The sequence below is a fragment of the Globicephala melas genome, chromosome 4 (assembly GCF_963455315.2).
Source record: "Globicephala melas chromosome 4, mGloMel1.2, whole genome shotgun sequence".
NCBI lineage: Eukaryota > Metazoa > Chordata > Mammalia > Artiodactyla > Delphinidae > Globicephala > Globicephala melas.
The window spans coordinates 144877633-144903995 of NC_083317.1; the positions used below are offsets into that span (position 1 = coordinate 144877633).

At 39.3% G+C, this 26363-nt stretch overlaps 1 protein-coding gene across 3 annotated transcripts in view; it reads right to left on the reverse strand.

Annotated features, from left to right (window-relative positions):
- Positions 1-26363, reverse strand: part of NGLY1 (N-glycanase 1) — a 62819-nt gene that overhangs the window by 20926 nt on the left and 15530 nt on the right. For all 3 annotated transcript variants that reach the window (XM_030876303.3, XM_060298665.2, XM_030876301.3), the window contains exons 3-4: positions 22179-22424; positions 5476-5644 (exon numbers count right to left, since the gene is read on the reverse strand). In XM_030876303.3, the coding sequence (XP_030732163.1) occupies positions 5476-5644; positions 22179-22424 (415 nt within the window). The remainder of the gene's footprint in view (positions 1-5475; positions 5645-22178; positions 22425-26363) is intronic.

Below are 26363 nucleotides of genomic sequence, written 5' to 3' on the forward strand. Positions count from 1 at the left end.
CTACAGAGAATATTAAAAGGCCAAAATACATTATGTTCTTGAATGGGAAAACTCAAAGTTGTTAACTCTCCGCAAAATAACCTGTACTTTAATGCAATCAACTGAAATTACAAAATAATTTTTCATAAACTTTGATAAGCTAACTGCAAAATTCATGTGAAAGAGGAAAGGCACAAAATGATCAACACAACTTTGACTAAGAATGAGATAAATCTGTCTACAGTACATCAAAACACATTACAAAATTCTAATAATTAAAATATTGTGATACTGATAAAGAATAGACAGAGATGAATGAAACAAAGCAAAGAGTCCTGAAAGATAGATTTCTAAGTGATACACAGTATTTAATAAAGTTAGCCTTTAAAGTAGTTCTAAGAGGATGGATTGTTCAACAAATGGTATTGGGACGAGTAGCTATCCAAATATCAGATCCCTACTACATTCATTCTAATACATATATATAAACACTATACACAGAGAGGGAATATTATAAAAGTAACAGTGGAAGTTTACGTTTATGACTTTGGTGTAGAAAACAAAACACAACTGTAAAAACAAAAACGGAAAAAATAATTTTCTCATTAAAATTTGTAACTTTTGAATTTCAAGATACACTGAATGAAATTAAAGAATACTGAGAGAAAAATGTAATGAGTCTAACAAAGAAAAGTATACAGAATATATTAAGAACGTCTATAAATCAGTAAGAATATTAACAGAACCCATTAGAAAAATTAGTACAGTCCATAAAAGAAGTTCAATAATTTCACTAAGTTGAAACAAACACTCCCAGACACTTCTGGTATAAATTGGAAGGCAATTTGTTTGGCAGGGATCCACTGTAGTATAAAAGTATCACACAACCCTTGATACTTTTATATCTAACCCAGTGAAACATTCCTTCATGTAGGCAGGCATGCTTTACAAGGATCTTCACTGCAGCAGCCTTCAGAACAGGGAAATCTTGGTGTCCATCAGTGGGGAACTGTATAAATAACAGTGCATGCACACTACAGAGCACTAGGGGGAGGGAAAATGACTTCCAAGACATGTCAGTAAATGAAAATCACCACGGAGCTGAATATATGAGAGATGATACACTTTATTAAACCCATGCAACTTTATTTATTTTTACAGATAACTATTTATGGGTAGAAATACACAGGAAAAGATATGAAAAGGAACACGTCACGTGGTAATAGCTGTTACCTGCAGAAGAGGAGGCAGAGGACTGACTGGCAGGGAGAGTTCAGCTTTTCCTGTACAACATGAAAGTTTCTCAACAAGGAGATATTCGTGAATGCTGGACTAAAAATGAACTTTAAGAAAAACAGCACTCTCATCCTGTTTTCTCCAACAAGTCCCTACAGCAGAGTGATCTTTTTAAGAATGCAAGGTAGCCTGAGTCGACTGAAACCCTCCCAAGGGTTTCCATCTCATTCAGAATACAAGCCAAAGTCGCCACTCTCGTTCTTTCAGCTGGCGCCTGTGGTAGGCCGAAAAGTAGCTCCCCCAAAAGATATCCACACTCTAACCCCTGGAGCCCGTGAATCCTACCAAAGAAGGCAAAAAAAAAAAAAAAAAAAAAGCCTCTGCAGATATGATGCAGTAAGGTTTCTGAGCCAGGGAGATTATCCTACGTACTAAACGGGGGCCCTAAATGCAATCACACGTGTCCTTTCAAGAGGGAAGCAGTGGGACACTTTACAGAGGGGAAGGTGACGCAGCGGCAGAGGAGCCGGGTGTGAAGATGCTGGTCTTCTGGACTGCAGTGGTGCAGCCACAAGCCAGACTGCAGGCAGCCCCCAGAAGCGGACAGGGGCAGGGAGAGCTTCTCCCCTCCAGCCCTGCCCACACCTTGACTTCGGCCCAGGGATACTGATTACGGACTTCCGGCTTCCGGAGCTGTGAGACAGCACTCTCCTGCTGTTTCGAGGAGCCACGTTTGTGGTAATTTGCTACAGCAGCACAGGAAACTAATGTTTGCCTTTGCCTCTCTCAGCTTTCTGTCTTGCTCCTTCTGCTACGCCAGGTGCCCTCCTTCCATCCCCTAAACATGCCAAGCTCACTCCCACCCACGGAGCCTTTGCAGTTGCCAATGCCTCTACCAGAAAAGAAGTGTTCCTTCTTTCCTACTTACATTAAAACGCCATTATCCTGCCCTTATATTTTCAAGTGTGAAAGGATATACAGTTGACCCTTGATCAATGCAGGGGTTATGGGTGCTGATCTCCCCCACGCAGTGGAAAATCCATGTATAACTTTACAGTCAACCCTCTGTGGTCCCACATCCACGGATTCAACCAACCTTGGACCATGTAGTACTGTAGCATGTCTTTAGAGAAAAAAAATCTGCGTGTAAGCAGGCCCACACAGTTCAAACTGTGTTGTTCAAGGGTCAACTGCATACACAATCTTAGAAGTTGCATTCTGATGTGATGAAATTATGGATGGCTTATCTTCCCCCTATTTCCTGAATTTTCTACATAAAACAGGTATTACTTTTATAATTAGAGGGAAAAAATGCCAGGGCAAACGGCAGCAGGGACATTGCTAACTATGTCTCCTCTGCAGGGCTCAGCACACACACAACATGACAGTAAGTACCTGAGAAATAGGCATGTATGTCAGGCATCACGTACAGGACCACAGTACTTTGAAATGGACAGAGCCTCCGTGACCACATGCTGATAAGCATCCTTGTTTTATAAATAGAAAAAAACCAAAACACCCTGTTAATTCAAGAAGAGGAAGAACTGTTTCAAGGTCTCACAACAAACCTGTAGCTTAAGTAAGTTTGGGGAAAGGGCACTTCTCTGACTCTAGGCCCCTCTGGTCTTCCTGTCTCACCTATGGAGGGTGGGTCACAGGCCCGAGCATAAGGCCCCCTAAGACCCTGAGATTTAACCCTAAGATTACAGAATGCTCCTCTCCCACACCTCACCACCACACCAACAGGACTCCGGTACAACAATAGGGGATGATTACAACTAAACCATCTGCAGGATGCAGACTCGAGCTAAGGAGGGGTCCTTAGGGAAGCCCACAGACAACAGAGGGACCCCAAGAACACCAGAGGAACCCAAAGCCCCTGACACTTACGGCAAACATTAAACACAATGTCGTTAACGGTGTCCAATTCCTAGTAAAATGGACATTTACACCTTTCACAAAAGGCCTGTTCACCTCAGTTCCTATTACCCAATACATCGTATCCAACATTTAACAAAAAAATTAGGAGGCATGCTAAAAGGCAAGGAAAAACCTGAAGGAAAGAAAAAAGTCTGAAGAGGTAAAGCAAAGCATTAGAACCACTCATATACGGCACAAATTTTGGAATTAGGGAAGTTAAAATTACTATGATTAATATGTTTGGCGCGCTAATGAGAAAGGTAGACAACATGTGAGAACAATGTAAGCAGAAGGATGGAAACTGTAAAAAAATGCTAGAAACCAAAAATGCTCTAACAGAGATAAAGAATGCCTTTCACGGGCTCATCAGCAGACTGGACACAGCCAAGGAAACAATCACTGAGCCTGAAGACAGGTCAACAGAAACATCCCAAACTGAAAATCAAAGAGGAAAAAAGAGAATAAAAACAAAGGAACAAAACACCTAGAACATCCAATTATGGTGGGAGAATTTAAAAAATGGACCAGAACATCTAACGATGGTGGGAAACGGTTGATAAATAAAGGTGGAATAGGATACCCTATTTTGGAATATCAGAAGGAAAAGAAAGAGAGAAAGGAGCAGAAGAGATACCTGAAGCAATAATGGCCAAGAATGTTCCAAAATTAATGAGGCACCAAACCACAGATCTGGGACGCTCAGAAAACACCAACCAGGATAAGTACCAAGAAACCACACATATGCACATCATATGCACATCATACGCAAACTGAAGAAAACTAAAAACAAAGAGAAAATCCTGAGTGAAGCTGGGGATGGAGGGGGAGGTGAGGGGCACAGGTGGGAGAAACCTAAAGAAGAATAAAGATAGAAATTACGGTAGACTTCTCCTCATAAACAAGCAGGCAGCAGAGTGAATAGAAATTTAAAGTGTCATTGACAGAAAAAATCCCCACCAACCTATCCCAGGGATATTATCCTTCAACAGTGAAGGAGAAATAAAGACTTTCTGAGGCAGAGAAAAACTGAGAGACTTCACCTCTAGTATACCTGCCCTGAAAGAAACAGTAAAAGAAGTTCTTCGGGAAGAAGAAAAGTGATGGTCATAAACTCCGGCCTGCATACAGGAAGAGCATCAGGGGAAGAATGCATGAAGGTAACATAAAATCTGTTATTTTCCTCATTCTTACTTAGTCTAAAGAGTAACGGCTTAAATAATAACAATAGCAATGTACTGAGTGTTTACAGTGTCTGGGTAAGTGAAATGAATGACAGCAGAGTCTCAAGGGATGGGAAGGAAGAATTGAGACATTCTGTTGAAACGTATCTGCACTACACACGAAGCAGCATAATGCTTTTGAAGGAGGGGGAGGGATAAATTGGGAGTCTGGGATTGACATACACACACCACTATATATAAAATGGATAAACAAGGACCTACTGTATAGCACAGGGAACTCTACTCAGTACTCTACAATAAGCTGCACGGGAAAAGAATCTGAAAAAGAATAGATACATGTATCTGTATAACTAAATCAATTTGCTGTACACCTGAAACTAACACAACATTATCAATCAAGTATACCAATATAAGATAATTCTTTTTTTAAATTGGAAAAAAAATGTTTACTGTAAACTAGGGCAACCACCAAAAAAATACTACAGAACCCCCTAGAAAGGACAGTATTAAGAAATGACTTAACAGATAAAAACCAATTACATAAAACTCGAAGTAAAAATGCTGAAGTTGGAAACATTTAACAACTAAAATCCTAAGACCATTAATGAAAATAACAAATAATTATTGCTTGATGAATGTGGCAGGCACTGTTCTGAGCCATTTACATGTACTATCTCAGTTACCTCTTAAAATTATCATTCCTATTTTCAAATGAAGAAACTGAGGTAAGGAGATTAAACTACTTGCTCAGTAAGAGTCAGAGCTGAATTTATACCCAGGTATCTGGCTTCTATATCCACACTCTTTATCAGTAACTGTCTATTAAAGGGAGTCAGTGGTCTAATCACATGAATTAATTTTGAGTAAGGTTTTTCTCCGATTCACATTAGAATCTTCTAATAATGCCATCATATATTCCATGGACTAAAGATCTACTATATCTGAAAAAAAATCATATATCAATGATTAAACTGCAAATACACATTCCAGTGTGCATGAGGTGTATGCAATAAAAAATTATACTACTGTACTTCTTAAAAATCCAAATAGAACTGGGTTACGTATTTACAATGTCAACAGCAAAAGGCACCATTTCAGCATTCCCATTTATTTAGCAATGATGCATATTTAGCAATGAATGGTTATGTAAAGCCACTACCTTTATCCAATTTTCTAGCTCTAGATAACTTTTCTTGTGATCTCCTTTTTAGTTCTTGGACTGGAATACAAGCCAGCACTTTCTCCTGGACAGCAAGGTTCTCATAGACCAGTACATGCTGAATGTTGGACTGAAGAGCTTTTAGAATGACTGAATCACCAGTAGTAACCTAACAGAAAGAAAATAATGAAATTAGCTTTTCTCCATATGCTATAAAAATAATAACACCGGTTCTATGTTAAACATCATAAAAACACACGGATTCTATGATTTCACAGATAATGCATGGATTCATTGAAATATAATAGTTATACCCAAAACCTTTACAAAATTAGTATTAGGAGACAGCCATATCTGTATCACAGTCTAAGACATGTCTATATTTTCATCTGAAAGTATGTTACTGAGGATATAAATATTTAGGCAGGGATATGCTGAACTCTTGACCACACAACTGGAACAAGACAGCACTCTAAGCAATGCATCTGACAGCTGTTTCCACTTCAAATCCCTGTAAACGACAATTTTTTTAGAACTTTATAGCGCATTAGCTACCGAGGACTACTCTCAAGGGATCAGGAATTTGGAGGAATTCCTGAGAGGAAAGGCAGATGCCAATGGACTAAAGGAAGAAACAATGGCGATAGGCCCTCTAGAGAGAGTGGTTACAAAAACTAAGAAAAAGTTCTCAAAATAATCCCAAGGAGAGAGGAGCCTGAGGACCCGCAGAGCAGGAAGGGGCCTTGGAGTGAGCGTGAGGAAGGCTGCTGGGCTCCACGGGAGGAACAGCTAGACATTCTGGTCACCACTGTCAACAAAAAAGTGTGTCTCTGGGCAGTGAGGGCGGACGCTTAGACTTCTAAAAGGAAAGACGAGCGCCCCGGCTCAGAAGAGGCGCTGCTCAGGCAAAGCCCACCTGGCGGCATGTCCTGTCCCTCCCCACAGTGGCTGAAACCACATGCGGTATTCACAGATAGGCTAGCAGGGACTCTCAGACCCCTGTGAATCTACAACAACCCGTATTGTTGAGAAGATGCACTAGAATCAACAGCAGAAGGAGGAACCTGTGGCAATGGCAGCAAATACAGAAAAAGACTAAAAAAAAGTCTATCTTCAGAAGTGCAAGAGTACACTGGAGTCAGAGAAAGAAACCTATGGATCTAGGAAATTAAAAATGTAAACACTGAAATGAAGCACAGATGGTGTGTCAAACAGCAGAACAAACACAGCTAAGTGATCAATCAATTAGAAGATTGAGACATTTTCTGAGGATGCAGTACAAAAGAACAAATAGACACTGACACTGAGGATAAACCCCCAAACTTCCCAAATCCAGCCAACAGGAAGTCTAGAAAGTAGCGTAGAAAAAAATGGAAGAAAAAACTTCTCAAAGAAATAATGGAAAATCTCTGAGAGTTGAAGAGCGAGCCAGTGTGAATGGGAAAACAAAAACAAAAACTATATCAGGTATGTAATAGTGACATTTCATGACAGTAAAAAGGATTAAAAACAAAATACTAAAAGCCTTCAATATCAGACATCTCACTGGAAACAACGGAGTAAAATCTCTGAAATACTGAGAGAAAATGAGAACATACGACGCATACCCAGGCAAACTAATTACATAGAAGGGCAAAATAAACACATTTTCTGATATGTAACAATGCAGAAAATATATCACTCCCAAATCCTATTTTAAAAAATTATTAGAAAAGTTATTGTCCCCCCCAAATATAATATAGCCAAAGTAAATAAACAGAACACCAAGGAGTAGAGCCTGGGATAAAAGAGCAGGAGCAAGTTAAATAAAAACCAAACAAACTAGTTAAACTTAAGTTCCGATTGTTATAAATAAATAATGATAATTGAAAAGCAAAATCTAAGAAAGGTGGCAGGGAAGGGAGAAGAGTAAATCCTTTCTGAGGTTCCTGTCTTGTTGTAAGATGTTGGCAGAAAAATATAAAGTAAATACCTGCATTAGAAATTTAAAGAGAATAATGAGAAGACTAAAAGGAGAATACTTAGCTTCCTAATTTTTAGAGGGAAAATAATGGAAGAAAACTTGGTCAATCTAAACAAAAATAGAAAAAGAAAAAAAAAAACAAGAAGGACACAGACAACACAAAATAAGATGTCAGAAGTAAGTTCAAACATATTAGAATTACAGTAAATAGGAATGGATTAACCTGTTTATTAAAAGGCAGAGATAGATTAATTTAAAAAATAAAAACCATTACCAAATACTTACTGTAATGTCAGGCACTGTATCAAGCACTGGGCATGGGTGCACAAAACAGACATCATCACTTTACAGTCTGAAGGGGAAGGCATTAAACAAGAAACAAGAGAATCTTCACATGAAGTCGACAAATGTTTGTGTGTAAATGTGTGTGCATATGTGTTAGATGATGGAAAAATAATGGAGACCAAACCAGACAAGGACATTATCCTCACAGAGTAGGGAGTCTGTGGATACAGAAACAAATATTGCTACAATGATGCTAATTTACTCAAATATTTAAGGAGCCTTTATTACCTGTTAGGTACGGGGGATATAATGGTTAGACAGTTTATTCATATGTACGGTAAGAGTTATAAAGCAAACACAGAGGACAGTGTAACTGTACAACTAGAATTCCCTGGAGAAATGATATTTGCAGTAAAATATGAAGGATGAGAAGCAGCTGGTAACCAGGGAAGGGAGAAGACCATTCCTGTCACAGGGAGCAACGTGTAGGTAGCCGGGGAGTCTGCGCAGGGGGATACACTTAACATGCTGTGAAGGATCAGAGAGAAAGTCAGTGTGTCTGGAGCACAGAGCACCCAGGGGAAATGATGGTGCGAGACAGCTGAGCAAGAAGTTGGGCTGGGGAAGCATCTAGATTTTCCCTGTCTCTTTCCACTGTAATGGGAAGCTATTAAAGAAACCTAAGCAAGGGAGTAAAATGATCAGATTTGTGTTTTCTGAGTCTGACACCAGCTGTAGGGGGGAGAAAGCAGGCCTCAGAAGACTCACTGGGGGACCACTGCCGAACTCTGAGGGAGCGGAGGCTTAAACCAGCGTGGGGACAGAGGTGGTAGAATAGCGAATGGATACGAAAAACATGTAGGAAGTAGAATCAACAAATCCTAGTGACTGAACCGTGGGGTCAGGGGGCAGTTAGGAAAGTAGAAAAATATTTGGGAATGATTCACATATGAGCAACTGGGTCAATGGTTGAACCACTTATAATAGGAGAAACACCAGGAAATGGTCAACTGAGCTAAAAACTACGAACGGTCAAATAAAAATGAACTGAAAAAAGTCCATTAAATTTAGCAGCGTGGAGATCACTGATGATCTTAGTAATAAGTTTTGTAACAGTGTTAATAAGGAAAACAAGTTTTAAGAGACTCAGTGGTATAAGTGGTGTCCTGAAGTGGGCCAGGTGCCCCAAAGGAGCTGTACAAAGTGGTCCACTGGGATAGGGACAGAAAATATTACAACTTCTATTTATATTATTTTTTTGTCCAAAAAGTAAAGCAATTTATTATAATATTTAATATTTGGATCAATGGTGGCTTCCTCCCAGGCTACAGAAGCCATCCTGAGGGAAGAAAGTCCCACAAAGTGGAGGGGTTCACAGTGGCACGGCTCATTCCTACTTCTGCTCCCATGATGCTACAAACTTCTGCAGTTCAAATGTGCCTGGTTCAGCGGATTTACAGATTATACTATGCGGTTTTAACTAATTTAACCCTCAACCTGGCTTAAAAAAGATTTCAAAGACCTCTAGGCACTGAGGCTAATACTTACAATGTAAGCACATGTGGAGTGTTACAAGAAGAAAATGGCAGGGCTAACCCATCTATTATTTTAGTATGAGCCCCTTCAACAGCAATATTTTAATGCCAAAAAAAAAAAATCACAATCTACTGAGATCTGACAAACAAAATGATCAAGAGTATTTAAAATAAGTCATGTCTACGTTCTTGAAATGATATAGTGTTAATACATTTTTTAAATTAAAAATGTTACTTATTTTCTAGCTCCTCTTTACATTGTTCTATAATGTATCGAGTACACTGACATACTAGTATATGTATATAATTTATAAACAAATAAATACACATTGAGAGGACATGCTCAGAAATGTTTTACTGACGGGGCACATGTTAGAATGAGGAGACCTGCAAGACAAGTACATGAGGAGTACAGATGCAGGGATGCGTACTGGGGATTCTCCCTGAAAGTTGCTGTGAAGAGGAAGTGAGAAATACAGGAATGCACGATCCAGGGATACTTGTGTGACGGCTTGTTTCTAAGAGCTACATGAGAGGTTCATAAACGTTAATCTGCTTGGGAAGAATGCAGGTTTCCAAGCTCCCCCCTCTCTTTCTGGCTCAGCCTGTCTGGGGTTTGTCCGGGAATCTGCGTGTCCAGGTTATTCTGATGCCAATGGTCCAAGCTTAGATGAAAACTGGCCTAAAGCAAGGTTTCAATGCCACTGAGAAGAATCTCCAAGAAAAGGGGCAGGTCAAGACTGCGCAGTCCACCTGCCATCCCACGGTGAACAGAGGAGAGGAACACAGGTACAGAGGACGGGCTGGCCTTTAGTAGGTGCAGACACATTTACTCTACTAACAGATGACAGAAGAGATGGGGCAGACCTGAAGGTGGGAAACCCAGGGCATCCACAGCAGGAAGGAGTGTGCTTTTTACCAGAATTGACACAGAAACAAACAAACAAGCAAACAGGGATGTCTCCATTTTTACCTGAAAGAATTCCTATAAAGAGGAGACCCTTACGGTTGTTATTTATTTATTTATTTATTTATTTTTACACACAGATTTTCATTTACTGAGAGGGTAAGAACTCATCCAAAGAATTTTTATTTTCATTTTTCACTCTGGAAATTACCACCTTCACTGTGGTTTTTTTTTTTTTTTTTTTGCGGTACACGGGCCTCTCCCATTGCAGAGCACAGGCTCCGGACGCGCAGGCTCAGCAGCCATGGCTCACGGGCCCAGCCGCTCCGCGGCATGTGGAATCCTCCTGGACCGGGGCGCGAACCCGTGTCCCCTGTGTCGGCAGGCGGACTCCCAACCACTGCGCCACCAGGGAAGCCCCCACTGTGGTTTTTAATGGCACTCAAACAATCTTGAAGAATAAAGTTTATTTTCTTTGCCTTATTTCTTTAAATACTCATTAGCACAGTGCCAAAAAAACTAATTCATAAAAACAGAAGTTTGCTGATTGCATGGCCATTATAGCAGCTGGGTAACCATGTAGATGAGGCAACAGTTCATTGCTTAAGAGTTAAAAGTTATTTGGAATACAAATGGGAGTTTAAAACGTGAAATCTGTTTTAGAGCAAAAAAGATTTTTTTCTTCACTAATCATACCTGGATTCCAATTATTTGGTTTCTAATGTGAGATATTTAAGACTCTTTATAAGAAAATAAGTACAATGTGTATTTTTGTCAAATCACACAAAACAGAAGCAGTGATAGAAGCAGTGGAATTTGGATCAGCAAATTTACTTCTTTAGTAAAGGACAAGGCTTCTCAAGCCCACCAGCCCTCTTTCTACCTTTTTACAACCCTTTGCTTCAATGGCTTTTAAATTTAGAACCTGTTTTCTTAACATAAAAGTTATGTTTAATAAATTTTTAACGACAGTTTTAATCAACTTGTGACTTCAATAAACATTTCTTACAAAAACCGCTTTATTCTATTTGTAACAGTAATAAATGTTGCAGCAAGTTTTCAGGAAATACTGAATGGTATAAATAATGTGAAATCACTATAATTTCACCACTCAGAGAAAATTATAGCTAAGATATCAGTGTACAGCTTTCCAGACCTTTTAAAAATGAACATATTTATGTATGTGTGTTTTTAATAAGAAAAATGGAAATACACACAAACACACAACATATGTTGTTTAATTTTGGAATTCTTAGTTTACCTTTTTTTCACCACATAATAGTTGTCTTCATGTCAAAATATACCACATCATCATTTCTAAAGGATATTAAGAATGCCAATGTAAATATGTGTCATAATTGCCTGTTGAAAGTATGTAAATATATGTTACTTTTAAGAATGGTTCACGAACAAGAAATTGAACATTTAAATCTTGTGTCCAAGGGAGACGAGGAGGAGATTTCTCCTCTTACAAAGTTTGCATATAGATCCAGACTAAGAAGTTGTCTTATGAGATTTAAATAGTTTAAAAATCGACTAACTCAGAGGTGCACAGCCAGGGGAAGAAGACACCAGGGCGGCCAGGAGGCTGAACCCGAGTGCTCTTCATGCTGGGCTCCTACCGTTTTAAGTCTGCATTTGAAGGTTCTGCAATTCTGACTTAACTCTTTAACATCTTCAAGATGGAACAAATTTGACTTTGATGTGGAGACTAGAGAAGGGCTTTGCATACAATAAGCAGAATTGGTGTCAATTTAAAATTATAAACAGAACAGAGAGGAGACAAGATGGTGGAGCAGAGGGACCTGAGCTCATCTCCTCTCAGGAAAACAGCAAAATAACAACTAAGTGCTGAACAACCATGGATGAAAAAGACTGGAACCTACCAAAAAAGATATTCTACACCCAAAGACAAAGAAGAAGTCACAGTGAGACGGTAGGAGGGGCGCTTTCGCTGTGTAATCGAATCCCAAACCCACCAGGTGGGCAACCCACAAACTGGAAAATAATTATTTTGCAGATGTTCTCCCACAGGAGTGAGACTTCTGAGCTCCATGTCAGGCTCCCCAGCCTGGGGGTCTCACATCAGAAGGAGGAGCCCCCAGAGCCTTTGGCTTTGAAGGCCAGCAGGGCTTGAGCGCAGGAGCTCCACAGGACTGGGGGAAACAGAGAATCTGCTCTTGGAGGGCGCACACAAGGCTTCACATGTGCTGGGACCCAGGGCAAAGCAGTGACATCATATCAGCCTGGGCCAGACCTACCTGTGGGTCTAGGAGGGTCTCCTGGGGAGGCGGGGGTCGGCTGTGGCTCATGTAGGCTCCAGTGCTGGGACACCTAAGTCAAAGCAACCAACAGGGTGGGAACACAGCCCTACCCATGAGCAGACAGGCTGCCTAAAGACGTCCTGAGCACACAGACACCTCTAAACACACCCCTTGACATGGCCCTGCCCATCAGAGGGACAAGACCCAGCTCCACCCACCAGTGGCCAGGCACCAGTCCCTCCCACCAGAAAGCCTGCACAAGCCCCTGGACCAACCTGGACCACCAGGGGGCAGACACCACAACCAAGAATTACAGTCCTGCAGCCTGAGAAACAGAGACCACAAACACAGCAAGTTAGACAAAATGAAACGGCAGAGAAATATGTTTCAGATGAATGAACAAGATAAAACACCAGGAGAACAACTAAGTGAGGTGGAAATACGCAATCTGCCTGAAAAAGAATTCAGAGTAATGGTAAAGATGACCCAAGATCTTGGAAAAAGAATGGAGGCACAGACTGAGACGATACAAGAAATATTTAACAAAGAGCTAGAAGATTTAAAGAACAGAGATGAATAATACAATAACTGAAGTGAAAAATACACTAAAAGGAATCAATAGCAGAATAAATGAGGCAAAAGAACGAACAAGTTAGATGGAAGACAAATTGGTGGAAATCACTGCTGTGGAACAGAATAAAGAAAAGAGAATGGAAAGAAATGAAGACAGTCTTGGAGACCTCTGGGACAACATTAAACACAGCAACATTCGCATTATAGTGGTCCCAGAAGAAGAGAGAGAGAAAGACCCCGAGAAAATATTTGAAGAGATTATAGTGGAAAACTTCCCTAACGTGAGAAAGGAAACACTCACTCAAGTCCAGGAAGTGCAGAGAGTCCCATACAGGATAAACTCAAGGAGGAACACACCGAAACACATATTAATCAAACTTACAAAAATTAAAGACAAAGAAAAAATATTATAAGCAACAAGGAAAAAGCAACAAATAACATACAAGGGAATCCCCTTAAAGTTATCAGCTGATTTTTTTCAGCAGAAACTCTGCAGGCCAGAAGGGAGTGGCATGATATATTTAAAGTGAGGAAAGGGAAAAACCTACAACCAAGAATGCTCTACCCATCAAGCCTCTCATTTAGATTCGATGAAGAAAGCAAAAGCTAAGAGAATTCAGCACCACCAAAAGAGCTTCACAAAAAATCTTTAAAAAACTACTCTAGGCAGAAAAGACAAGACCACAACTAGAATCAAGAAAATTACATATGGAAAAGCTCACCATTAAAGGCAAACATAGAGTAAAGGTAGGAAATCATCCACACACAAATATGATATCAAACCCAGCAATTGTGAGAAGAGGAGAGTACACATGCAGGATATTGGAAGTGCATTGGAAATTAAAAGACCAGCGACTTAAAACAATCGTGTTTGTATACAGATTGCTATATCAAAACCTCATGGTAACAGCAAACTAAAAACCTACAACAGATACACACACAAAAAAGAAAAAGCAATCCAAACAACACTAATGACAGGCATCAAATCACAAGAGAGGAAGGGAAGGAAAAAAACCTACAAAAACAAATCCAAAACAATTAACAAGATGGCAATAAGAACATACATACTGATAATTACCTTAAATGTAAATGCATTAAATGCTCCAACCAAAAAACAGACTGGCTGAATGGATACAAAAACAAAACCCATATATATGCTGTCTACAAGAGACCCAACTTCAGATCTAAGGACACATACAGACAAAGTGAGGGGATGGAAAAAGATATTCCATGCAAATGGAAATCAAAAGAAAGCTGGAGTAGCAATACTCATATAAGACAAAATAGACTTTAAAATAAAGAGTGTTACAAGAGATAAGGAAGGACACTACATAATGATCAAGTAAATATATATGCACCCAACACAGGAGCACCTCAATACATAAGGCAAATCCTAACAGCCATAAAAGGAGAAATCAACAGTAACACAATAATAGTGGGGGTTTTAACACCCCTCTTACAGCAATGGACAGACCATCCAGACAGAAAATAAGGAAACACAGGCCTTAAATGTCACATTAGACCAAGGGACTTAATTGATACTTATAGAGCATTCCATTCAAAAGCAGCAGAATACACATTCTTCTCAAATGCACATGGAACATTCTCCAGGACAGATCACATGCTGGGTCACAAAGCACACCTCGGCAAATTTAAGAAAACTGAAATCGTATCAAGCATCTTTTCCGACCACAACACTATGAGATTAGAAATCAACTACGAGAAAAAAACTAAAAAAACACATACACATGGAAGCTAAACAATATGTTACTAAACAACCAATGGATCAATGAAGAAATCAAAGAAGAAATCGAAAAATAACTAGAGACAAATGAAAATGAAACACAACAATTCAAAACCTATGGGACCTGGCAAAAGCAGTTCTAAGAGGGAAGTTTACAGTAATACAATCTTACCTCAGGAAACAAGAAAAATCTCAAAGAAACAACCTAACCTTACACCTAAAGCAACTAGAGAAAGAAGAACAAACAAAACCCAAAGTTAGTAGAAGAAAAGAAATCATAAAGTTCAGAGAAGAAATTAATGAAATAGAGATGAAGAAAACAACATAAAATGTCAATGAAAGTAACAGCTGGTTCTTTGAAAAGATAAACAGAATCGATAAACCTTTAGCCAGACTCGTGAAAGAAAAAAAGGGAAAGGGCTCAATCAACAAAATTAGAAATGAAAAAGAAGTTACAACTGACACCACAGAAATACAAAGGATCATAAGAGACTACTACAAGCAACTCTATGCCAATAAAATGAACAACCTAGAAGAAATGGACAAATTCTTAGACAGGAACAATCTTCCAAGAGTGAACCAGGAAGAAATAGAAAATATGAACAGACCAATCACAAGCACTGAAATTGAAACTGTGATTAAAAATCTTCCAACAAACAAAAGTCCAGTACCAGATGGCTTCACAGGCGAACTCTATCAAACATTTAGAGAAGAGTTAACACCTGTCCTTCTGAAACTATTCCAAAACATTGCAGAGGAAGGAACACTCCCAAACTCATTCTATGAGGCCACCATCACCCTGATACCCAAACCAGACAAAGACACCACCAGAAAAATTAAATTACAGGCCAGCATCTCTAATGAACATAGGTGCAAAAATTCTTAACAAAATGCTAGCAAACCAAATCCAACAACACATTGAAAGAAGCATACACCATGATCAAGTGTGATTTATCCCAGGAGTGCAAGGATTCTTCAATAGCTGCAAACCAATCAGTGTGATACACCATATCAACAAATTGAAGAATAAAATCCATATGATCATCTCAATAGATGCAGAAAAAGCTTTTGACAAAATTCAACACCTATTTATGATAAAAACTCTCCACAAAGTGGGCACAGAGGGAAACTACCTCAACATAATAAAGGCCATATATGACAAACCTACAGCTAACATCATACTCAACGGTGAAAGGCTGAAAGCATTTACTCTAAGATCAGGAACGAGACAAGGATGTCCACTCTTGCCACTGTTATTTAACATAGTTTTGGAAGTCCTAGCCACAGCAATCAGAGAAAAAAAAGAAATAAAAGGAATCCAAATTGGAAAAGAAGAAGTAAAACTGTCACTGTTTGAAGATGACAAGATTGTATACATAGAAAATCCTAAAGATGCCACCAGAAAACTACTAGAGCTCATCAATTAATTCAGTAAAGTTGCACGATACAAAGTTAATACACAGAAATCTGTTGTTTCTATACACTAACAGTGAAAGATCAGAAAGAGCAATTAAACAAACAATCCCATATACCATCACATCAAAAAAAAAATAAAATAACCTAGGAATAAACTTACCTAAGGAGGCAAAAGACCTGTACTCAGAAAACTATAAGATACTGATGAAAGAAGTTGAAGATGACACAAACAGATGGAAAGATATACTATGTTCTTGGATTGGAAAAGTCAATATTGTCAAAGTGACTATACTAACCAAGGCAATCTATAGATTCAATGTAATCCCTATCATACTATCAATGGCAGTTTTCATAGAACTAGAACAAAAAAAATCTGAAAATTTGTATGGAGACACAAAGACCCCGAATAGCCAAAACAATCCTGAGAAAGAAAAACAGAGCTGGAGGAATCAGGCTCCCTAACTTCAGACTATACTACAAAGCTCCAGTCATCAAAACAGTATAGTACTGGCACAAAAACAGAAATATAGATCAACGGAACAGGATAGAAAGCCCAGAAATAAACCCATGCAACTATGGTCAATTAATCTATGACAATGGAGGCAAGAATATACAATGGAGAAAAGACAGCCTCTTCAACAAGCTGTGCTGGGAAAACTGGACAGCTACATGTAAAAGAATGAAATTACAACATTCTTTAACATCATACACAAAAGTAATGTTAAAATGGATTGAAGGCCTAAATGTAAGACCGGATACTATAAAACTCGTGAGGAAAACATAGGCAGAACGTTGTCTGATATAAATTGCAGAAATATCTTTTTGGATCTGTCTCCTAGAGTAACGAAAATAAAAAGAAAATAAACAAATGGGACCTAATTAAACTTAAAAGCTTTTGCACAGCAAAGGAAACCATAAACAAAATTAAAAGACAACCCACAGAATGGGAGAAAATATTTGCAAATGAAGCAGCTGACAAAGGATTAGTCTCCACAATACACAAATAGCTCATGCAGCTCAATGTCAAAAAGAAAAAACCCACCACAATCAAAAAATGTGCAGAAGCCCTAAATAGACAGTTCTCTAAAGAAGACATACAGATGGCCAAAAAGCACATGGAAAGATCCTCAACATCACTAATTATTAGAGGAATGCAAATCAAAACTACAACGAGGTATCATCTCACACCGGTCAGAATGGCCATCATCAAAAAGTCTACAAACAATAAATGCTGGAGAGGGTGTGGAGAAAAGATAACCCTCCTACACTGTTGGTGGGAATGTAAATTGGTACAGTTACTATGGAGAACAGTATGGAGTGTTCCTTAAAAAACTAAAAATAGAACTAACATATGACCCAGCAATCCCACATCCTAGGCATATATCCAGAGAGAACCATAACTCGAAAAGATACATGCACCCCAATGTTTATTGCAGCACTGTTTACAATTCCCAGGACATGGAAACAACCAATATATCTATCAACAGATGAATGAATAAAGATGTGATGTGTATACACACACACACACACACACACACACTGGAATACCACTCAGACACAATAAAGAATGAAATAATGCCATTTGCAGCAACATGGATGGACCTAGAGAGGATCAAGTAAGTCAGACAGAGAAAGACAAATATCATATGATATCACTTCTATGTGGAATCTAAAAAGATGATACAAATGAACTTATTTACAAAACAGAAACAGACTCACAGACTTCAAAAACAAACATGGTTACCAAAGGGGAAAGGTCTAGGAGAGGGATAAATTAGGAGTTTGGGATTAACATATGCACACTACTATATATAAAACAGGTAATCAACAAGGACCTACTATATAGTACAGGGAACTCTACTCAATGTTCTATAATAACCTATATGGGAAAAGAACCTAAAAAAGAATTGATACATGTATACGTATAACCGAACCACTTCACTACACACCCGAAGCTAACACAACACTGTAAATCAACTATACTCCAATATAAAATAAAAGTTAAATTTAAAACAATAAAAAAAAAATCTTCATTTAAAAAAATCAACTAATTTTGTTATTTATCATTATCTAATATTATTTTTATAATTTCACTAATATAATCTCAAATGATAATTCTTTTAAACAGATACATATATAGTCATATACACAATGGGCAATAATTTCTAGAGTCATAAAAGTGTTGATGCAAAGTCCTCAACAACTTCATACACATTCTAAAAGCAGTCACATATCAAATAAAAGCATACGTTAGACTGTGCAATAACTGCCAACGACTTATTTTAAGCAAATCATACTTCAAGAGTCACATGCTTTCAACCTAGAAAAAGTTGCAAAATTGGAAACAATGCTTCTAACACTCTGAGGCTCAGTCTCTGAAAAACTGTCTTTGCTGTTTTGAACCTGCTTTTGGAAGGCAAAGGGCATAAAAATATATAAAGGGTTATCAGGAAGTTATTTCATATAAGAACACTAAATGCTCAGCATGTATAACCAGCAAGTTTAAGAAATCAGTTTGGTCATTAGGAAAATACAAATTAAAGCCACAATGAGATACTACTTAACATCGACTAAAATGGCTATAATAAAAAAGACATTAACAATTATCAATGAGAATACTGAGAAATCGGAACCTTCACACTCTGCTGGTTAGAATGTAAAAAGGTGCAACAGCTCTGGAAAACAGTTTGCAATTTCTTAAAGCAATAAACATAAACTTGTCATACAACCCAGTGGTTCCACTTCTAGGAATCTACCCAAGAGAAATGAAAACATCTGCCCACACAAAGCCTGGTACGTGGACATTCATAGCAGCATTGTCCATAACAAGCAAACATGGCAAACCCAAATGTCCGCCATGTAATGCTATTCAGCAATAAAAAGGAAAAAAATACTAATACATCCTGCAATATGGATAAACCTCAAAAACATACAAAGTAAAAGAAGCCAGAAGCAAAAGACTATGTAGTGTATCATTCATTTACATAAAATATCCAGAAAAAGCAGCAAAGTAAATTTCTAACTACATCACCGTTTATTGAGCACGGGTATATTCCAGTACTTTATATCTTAAGGGAAAAACTTACTGGCAACTTCAACATCAATGACTATCACCTTGTCTTATATTTCCAAATTTTACTTGATACAGTTTCAACCAAAGAAATATATTAGGTGTGACACTCAACAGTGCTCAGGATTTGTCTAGTTTATATGCAGTTACATGCATTGTTAATCTCTCTCCTGCTGCTTTACTTGGTCCATTTTAATTCTCAATATCCCCATTCAAAATGAGAAAGGGAGGAGAAGATAATTGTCAAACCCTGTAATACAGCAATTAATGGTGATAAAAGCTTAAATAACAAAATACTTTTTAAAAATGTGTACTTCAGTGATCCATGGAACCAGGAGTTGGCTATAAAAAACAAGATTCATTCTAATTTCTCCCAACTCCCTTAAGAAAAAGATACTTTGTCCCAGGGACTCAAGAAGTTAAGAGTTAATATACAGTAGGCTTCTAAGAGCATATGTGTTTGCAAAAGTTTGTTTTCTTCTAAACTCTAAATTCGTTTTGACAGTAGGATGACAATTTGTTTTTAGTGTAGTATCCAGGCCCTTTCTGGTAAGTGATTAAAGACCTCAAACTATAACCGAGGGGCTTCCCTGGTGGTGTAGTGGTTAAGAATCCGCCTGCCAATGCAGGGGACACGGGTTCATTGTGGTGGCTTCTCTTGTTGCGGAGCACGGGCTCTAGGCGCATGGGCTTCAGTAGCTGTGACATGCGGGCTTCTGTAGTTGTGGATCGCAGGCTCAGTAGTTGTGGCTCGTGGGCTCCAGAGCGCAGGCTCAGTAGTTGTGGCGCGCGGGCTTAGGTGCTCCATGGCATGTGGGATCTTCCCGGACCAGGGCTCGAATCCGTGTCCCCTGCATTGGCAGGCGATTCTTAACCACTGCGCCACCAGGGAAGCCCCTGTACCAGCCTTAACTGCAAAACTGATGAAGACCTGTTACCCAGAGGTGTAATGGCATGCTTTAATCCTGTACATGAGTCCTGTATAAGGTACGTTAACACATACCCATAGAAGTATGTAACTCATAAGTAAATAGACACTTATTGGGTTATGCATTCAACATTTTATCACTGGTAAGATGTACAATCAAAAAAGAGTGGAAATCAGTGTCCTAAGGACTGGACTGGCTAGGGTTACTATTCTGTCCCAATAGAGTTAAGTAGTCCCACTTTTCTGTTACTCTGTGGTAACTTTGTTCTGAATGAAGCAGCTGAGATACTTTACAGAAAGAATTACTGTTACCAAGAGCAAACCTTTAAGTCCTTTACAGTTTATTAAGCTTTCACATATGCTCTTATCTGATGCCCACGGCCACTTAATATCATTACTAGTTGATCCAATAGTATCCAGTAACGGTTTCTTGGAAGCATTCATAAACAATAGCTGTGTTTATTAGTATAAACAAACATTAGCTCTGAAGCTAATGAGAGGAGAAATATTTTAAAGACTTAAACATTAACCTAAGTCAACTGAGGCACAAAAGAATATGTTTTAGAAGAGTTAACCCTCCACAAAAATCTGGGAAACCACTCATCAGGAATTATTATTCAGGGGCTTCCCTGGTAGCACAGTGGTTAAGAATCCGCCTGCCAATGCAGGGGACACGGGTTCGAGCCCTGGTCTGGGAAGATCCCACATGCCTCAGAGCAACTAAGCCCGTGCGCCACAACTACTGAGCCTGCGCTCTAGAGCCCGTGAGCCACAACTACTGAAGCCCACGTGCCACAACTACTTAAGCCCACGTGCCACAACTACTGAAGCCCGTGCACCTACAGCCCGTGCTCCACAACGAGAAGCCTCTGCATTGCAAGGAAGAGTAGCCCCCGTTCTCCACAACTAGAGAAAGCCCACATGCAGCAATGAAGACCCAACGCAGCCAATAAATAAATGAATGAATGAATAAATAAATAAATAAATAAGAATTATTATTCAAAAGGACAGACACTCTCTCTTCCCCTGCCAGCCCCTAGCACCTTCAATTCTTTATTTTTTAAAGACAAGCTTAGGGTATTCCCAGCCTACACTAAGGAATGACTGCCCATCATCTGACTACCAGGGAGGTTAGGTTAAAGGCTCTCCAATTATTCAGCTGGAGAAAATTAAGGGTAGATTTAACAACTGACTCTAGATGTAGAGTTCCAGTGTATGGAGGAGAGCGACCAGGTGTTTCACCAAAATTAAAAGAGGACATGAGTCTAAGCTGCCTACTGATAAAATTACTATAGAAAAGCCATGAAAATTTTTCTGACAGTGAAAATTTAGAAGTAAAATGCTTAAGGACCTTTATTAAAAGGGATTTTTTAGTAAACAGGATAATTTCCTATTAAATAAGGTCATTTAAGTATACCGAGAATGCCTGTTAGACATCAGTAATTTGACTTCAGTTCTTCAGAAGTATATATGTATATGCTAGCACCACTATCAGTAAATTAATGATTATTTACCTTAAGCCTAAAGCAGCCCATTTTTTATGGAATTGAGGTGCTGATAATGGTACGTTGTTGGAATGAATAATTCCATGGTAGACAGCAGCAGGTATTACATCAGAAGTGTCAAAGCAATAGAGGAAATCTAACTTGATGGCCACACATCTGTCTAGCAAGTCCTTTACTTTTTCTAGGTTAAAGACATACGCTAATCTGTGCAACTGGTTTAAGTGCCACAGCAACAGGTACATTTACAAACGATAAATTAAATAAAACCCTGGCTGCCTCAGAAACAGTAAGTCACAAGTTAACATTTAAAAGTCCAAATAAAAGACAGCCATTTCCCCACTTTTGTTACAGATCTGACAATTGTTTAAAAGAGCTCAGGAAATCTGAATGTATTAGAACTATAAGAACCAAGAATGACTGAGACATAAATTCTGGAATAAGTCCTATTTTAAAGCTTTTGCTATATCAACACTTTGAAAGGAGCAGTCAAGGAAGGTTTAATTCTAACATTACCATTGGAGCGGACGGTGGATTTGATGACTGCCCTTCACTGTTCCCTGGATGCTGGGTTAACCCATTAGGACTGGAAGGCTGTGTTGTAGGAAGCTGGGTGCTGGCTGCAAGTTGCTGAGATAATTCTGCTTTGTGGCTCTTATCTGATCCATCCAATCTGCTACTTCTCTCTATGGCAATCAGGTCACGAATTTTTTGCAGCTGCTCCACTGAAGCTTTTTTAGGAAAGATAAGATGGGTTTCTCCCTGGAATTTACAAAATTAGGGAAAATTTGAACCTTTGCTTTATACTGACAGTCATTCGTACACAGTATATATAAAATGGAGCCAATACTACAGAACACATCATATTTTAACAATCTTTCTCTTTTCTTACCATTTTGGCACTTTTTAAAAAAATACAGGCAAAGGTATACTAGAAAATTAAGAAAATATGTCTCCTTGTTAGCATAAAATGTTTAGCCTGTTTTATTCGTTCAAAAGACCTTCAGAAAAATACTTTACCTTTTAGAAACACTGTAATGAGTCAGAAAGCCTCCTAAGAGATGCAAAAATGAACATTCCTATCTCCTCTGCAATAGTATATGATACAACTATTCTCCATGAAATTCCCTATGAAATAATGATACTATAGATACAGCCATTCAAAATGATCACTGGTCACATAAAACCAGTAAGAAGTTATAATAACAACCTTTGAATCTTCTAAACTCAAGTCTTTAAGAATAGCTACATGACTAGAAGTCTGTGTATGGAGTTCACTAATTCTTCCAAGATAACAAAAATTACATCCTGAGGGTCAATTCAAAACTATGGAAAAACTATTGCTATTTAGTAATACAAAGGTGGTCCAAACAAAAACAGACCATCAAACAATAAAAATCTGATTCTTTAAGAAGTGATTCATTTAATGAATCCACATAATATAATCAGAGCGCTCTGAGGTACAGTAAACATTACAACAAAGCTCACAATGTAAAATAGTAAATTACAAAACAAAAAAGTGAAATGAAAATATATTCCATCAAGGTTTAAGGGTTGAGAAGCAACAATGCTAAAACAGTAATTCCACCAACTGCAAATGAGATAACACAGTTGTTACAATATGCAGTGGGCCAACCTGTAGATTGTGAGCATTTAAATTCAACTCCACAACTGAGAATGACCTTATTTCCCTGGTGATGGCAGATCTACAGGAATCAACGGACCAAGACATTACTCCATCACGACATGAAAATCAATTCCACGTGAATCCTTTTGAAAAAGCTGGAAGAGGCCAGCAATCTCCATGTATTACCCAAAACAGCTGTAAAAAAGACTACTACCATTTACTGCATTTATGTGTTTCTAGGTACTGTGCTAAAAAGCACTTTACCCACATTATCTGAAGAATTCTTAACAACCACCTTGAAAGGTAGGTATTGGGTTTATCCCCGCTTTTCATATGGAAATATGAAGGCTCAGAGAAGTTAAATAACCTATCTGCCTGACGCTACCAACCGTCAGAGCAAGGATTCAAACTGCATGATCTTAATCGCTATGCTATAACTGATTCCACCTGAGACTGAACAGAGATCAAAACCCACAAGCCTGTACAAATAGCTTGAAGAGTTGAGCAAAAAGCATTTCTACAGTTGTGATGATTACATACACGATGATTGGCACAAATTGGAACAGTGAATTTTCCAACAGGAGAAAGGAACCACTTCCTATCTACGATGAGCTCTGGGAAGAGAAACCAGACTCCTGGGTTAAAACCAAGCATGGAGGCCTCTGATCTCACACTCTGAATGGAGTGGCACTGAGGAAGGTACACGACACCGTGGCCGGAGGCAGGAGAGCCTGACAGCCACGTGGGTCTGTCTGGTCCACACCCCAGAGAGGGCCCCGGTGAGACAGAGGCTGCTCCCTTCCCTTCCATCTTTTCAGGACCAGTCCTAAAAGAATGTATGATTATGACTGAAGTGTCTGTACGAAAAAGTTTAATCGACAGCACTGTATTTTCATAAAAGGACAAAACTACAGGCTTAATGCACTAGAGCCAATAACACTTTAAGAAACCAACGAGGATTCTAGTATTTAACAAAATCTATGTTTCTCAACGCATTCTTGGTGAGACAGTTCTCACTGCCAGATGTGAGTCAACCCCGTCCCTGCTCGCTAAATGCTGGTGACATCTTCCAGTCACCAAGACAACCAAAACTATGGTCCTCGATGCCCCATCCTCCCCGAGGGTGGGGGCAGCTCCCAGCAAGAACTACTCCACTAAGCCAGCCTGACGGGTCACACGACCATTTGAATCCCAATCTTTCTCAACCTCCTCCTCAGAATTTTCATAAACAAGAATGCAGCCTCAGGGACAAGTGGGCACAAAGGTGTCCAGGATTTTAATGTGTAACTGAAAATTTCAGGATAGGTCTTGGATTCCTACTTCATCTCAAAGCCCACCAAGTTTCTTTCTGGTGGTAGAGTTCAGTTTCAACTCCGTTGGCTAACACTGATAAAACATTTACTTCCTACCGTGTGAAGTCCAAAGCCAGCCAGAAACTCTAAGTATAAATTAGTCTTAAAGCATGATCATCGTTTCTGAAATTGTGACTCTACTTGCATCAAATACTACTGCAAGTCTCAATCTGGCTTGTTACCTGGCACTGGCGTGACCAACTTACAAGTTTGCCTGGGACTGAGGGGTTTTCTGCGGGGCTGGACTTTCACTGCTAAAACCAGGACAGTCCCTGGCAAACTAGAGCGGTTGGTCATCCCTCCTGGCACTCAAGTATTTGCTGAATGAAAGATAAATATGATTCCACCGAATCTGTGACACTTCAACAATGAGAAACAATGAGAAACTGAAACACTTCAACAGTCTCCAGTTGTCATTTACTTAATTTTCCTGTCATTTGACTCTCAAAAATCTGCATTTCCTTGAACAAATTCATCAATGTTCTCAACTTTCCCCATCTATAGTTTTAAATTCTTTAGGTTCAGATGTCTGTGCGCAACTACAAGCAGATGACACCATAATTTATACCTCCACCCTGGCCTCTCCTTTTGAATCATCAAAGACTCATATATCCAACTCTCTCCTTGACACCTCTACTTGAATATTTAACAGTATATCAGTTATAATTATCCAAAAGACGGGTCGTTTTTTCTCCCCTGATACCTGCTACTCTCCAAGATTTTTCAACCTCGATGAATAGTACTCCCATCCACTCAGTTGCTCAAACCAAAACCCAGACGTCACCCTGATTCCTTCCTTTCCCTTACATTCCACATCTAGTTCATCAGCAAGTCCCACAGACTGCTTCAAAAAGAAATCCTGGATCCCACTACTCCCCCATCTCCACTGCCGTCGGTCTTTACTTCCACAAATATTTACTGGGTGCCCACCTGCTCTGCTCCTTTCCCAGCAGCCAGCACACGGGGAGCAACACAGACACAAAGCCTGCCCTCATGGAATCTAGACAAACCACTACCATTTCTCATTGAGACTAACGTGACAAGCTTTACAACTGGCCTCCCTGCTTTACCCCTTGCCCCCATCCAGAACATCCAGGATATTCTCTTTCCAACAGCCAGAGCAATCTTCAAAAATACTCTTCCCTGCTTAAAACCTTTCAATGGCTTCCCATCCCACTGGTCATGAAGTCCAATCTTTACCGCAGTTCCCCAAACCCCAGGCCTGCCTCTGTGGCCACTTTCTGTGCCAAGGCTACTCCTGCTAGAGATCCTCCACACGTGTGGCTCTTTGTGCCTGAAAAACGCTCACCTGAGGGCGTCAGGTATTTGAATCACTTCTCATCACTCAGGTCCCAGCTCAAACATGATCTCCTCAGGGGCCTCCCCTGAGCGCTCGTCCTTACACAGCTGCCCATCACTACAGTTGCTTATGATGTTCTTTCCATGCCTTATTTTCTTCTTTGTGCTCATCTTTGCTTTCACACCTACTGTCTGTCTAACCTACAGGAATGCAAGCCCCATGTGAGATGGGAGCTCTTATCTAACTAGTTCACCACTATATTCCCAAGGCCTGAAACAGAATCGGGGAGGGAAGCAGAGAGGCGGGGAGGAAAGTACATCCCAGAGCAACTCAGCGTATCTCCTTAACAGCTGCTACAGTCTTGCCAGTTGACTGCTACTGACTGCTTGGCCTCTAGAACCTGGCTGGACTTCTCTCAGTAT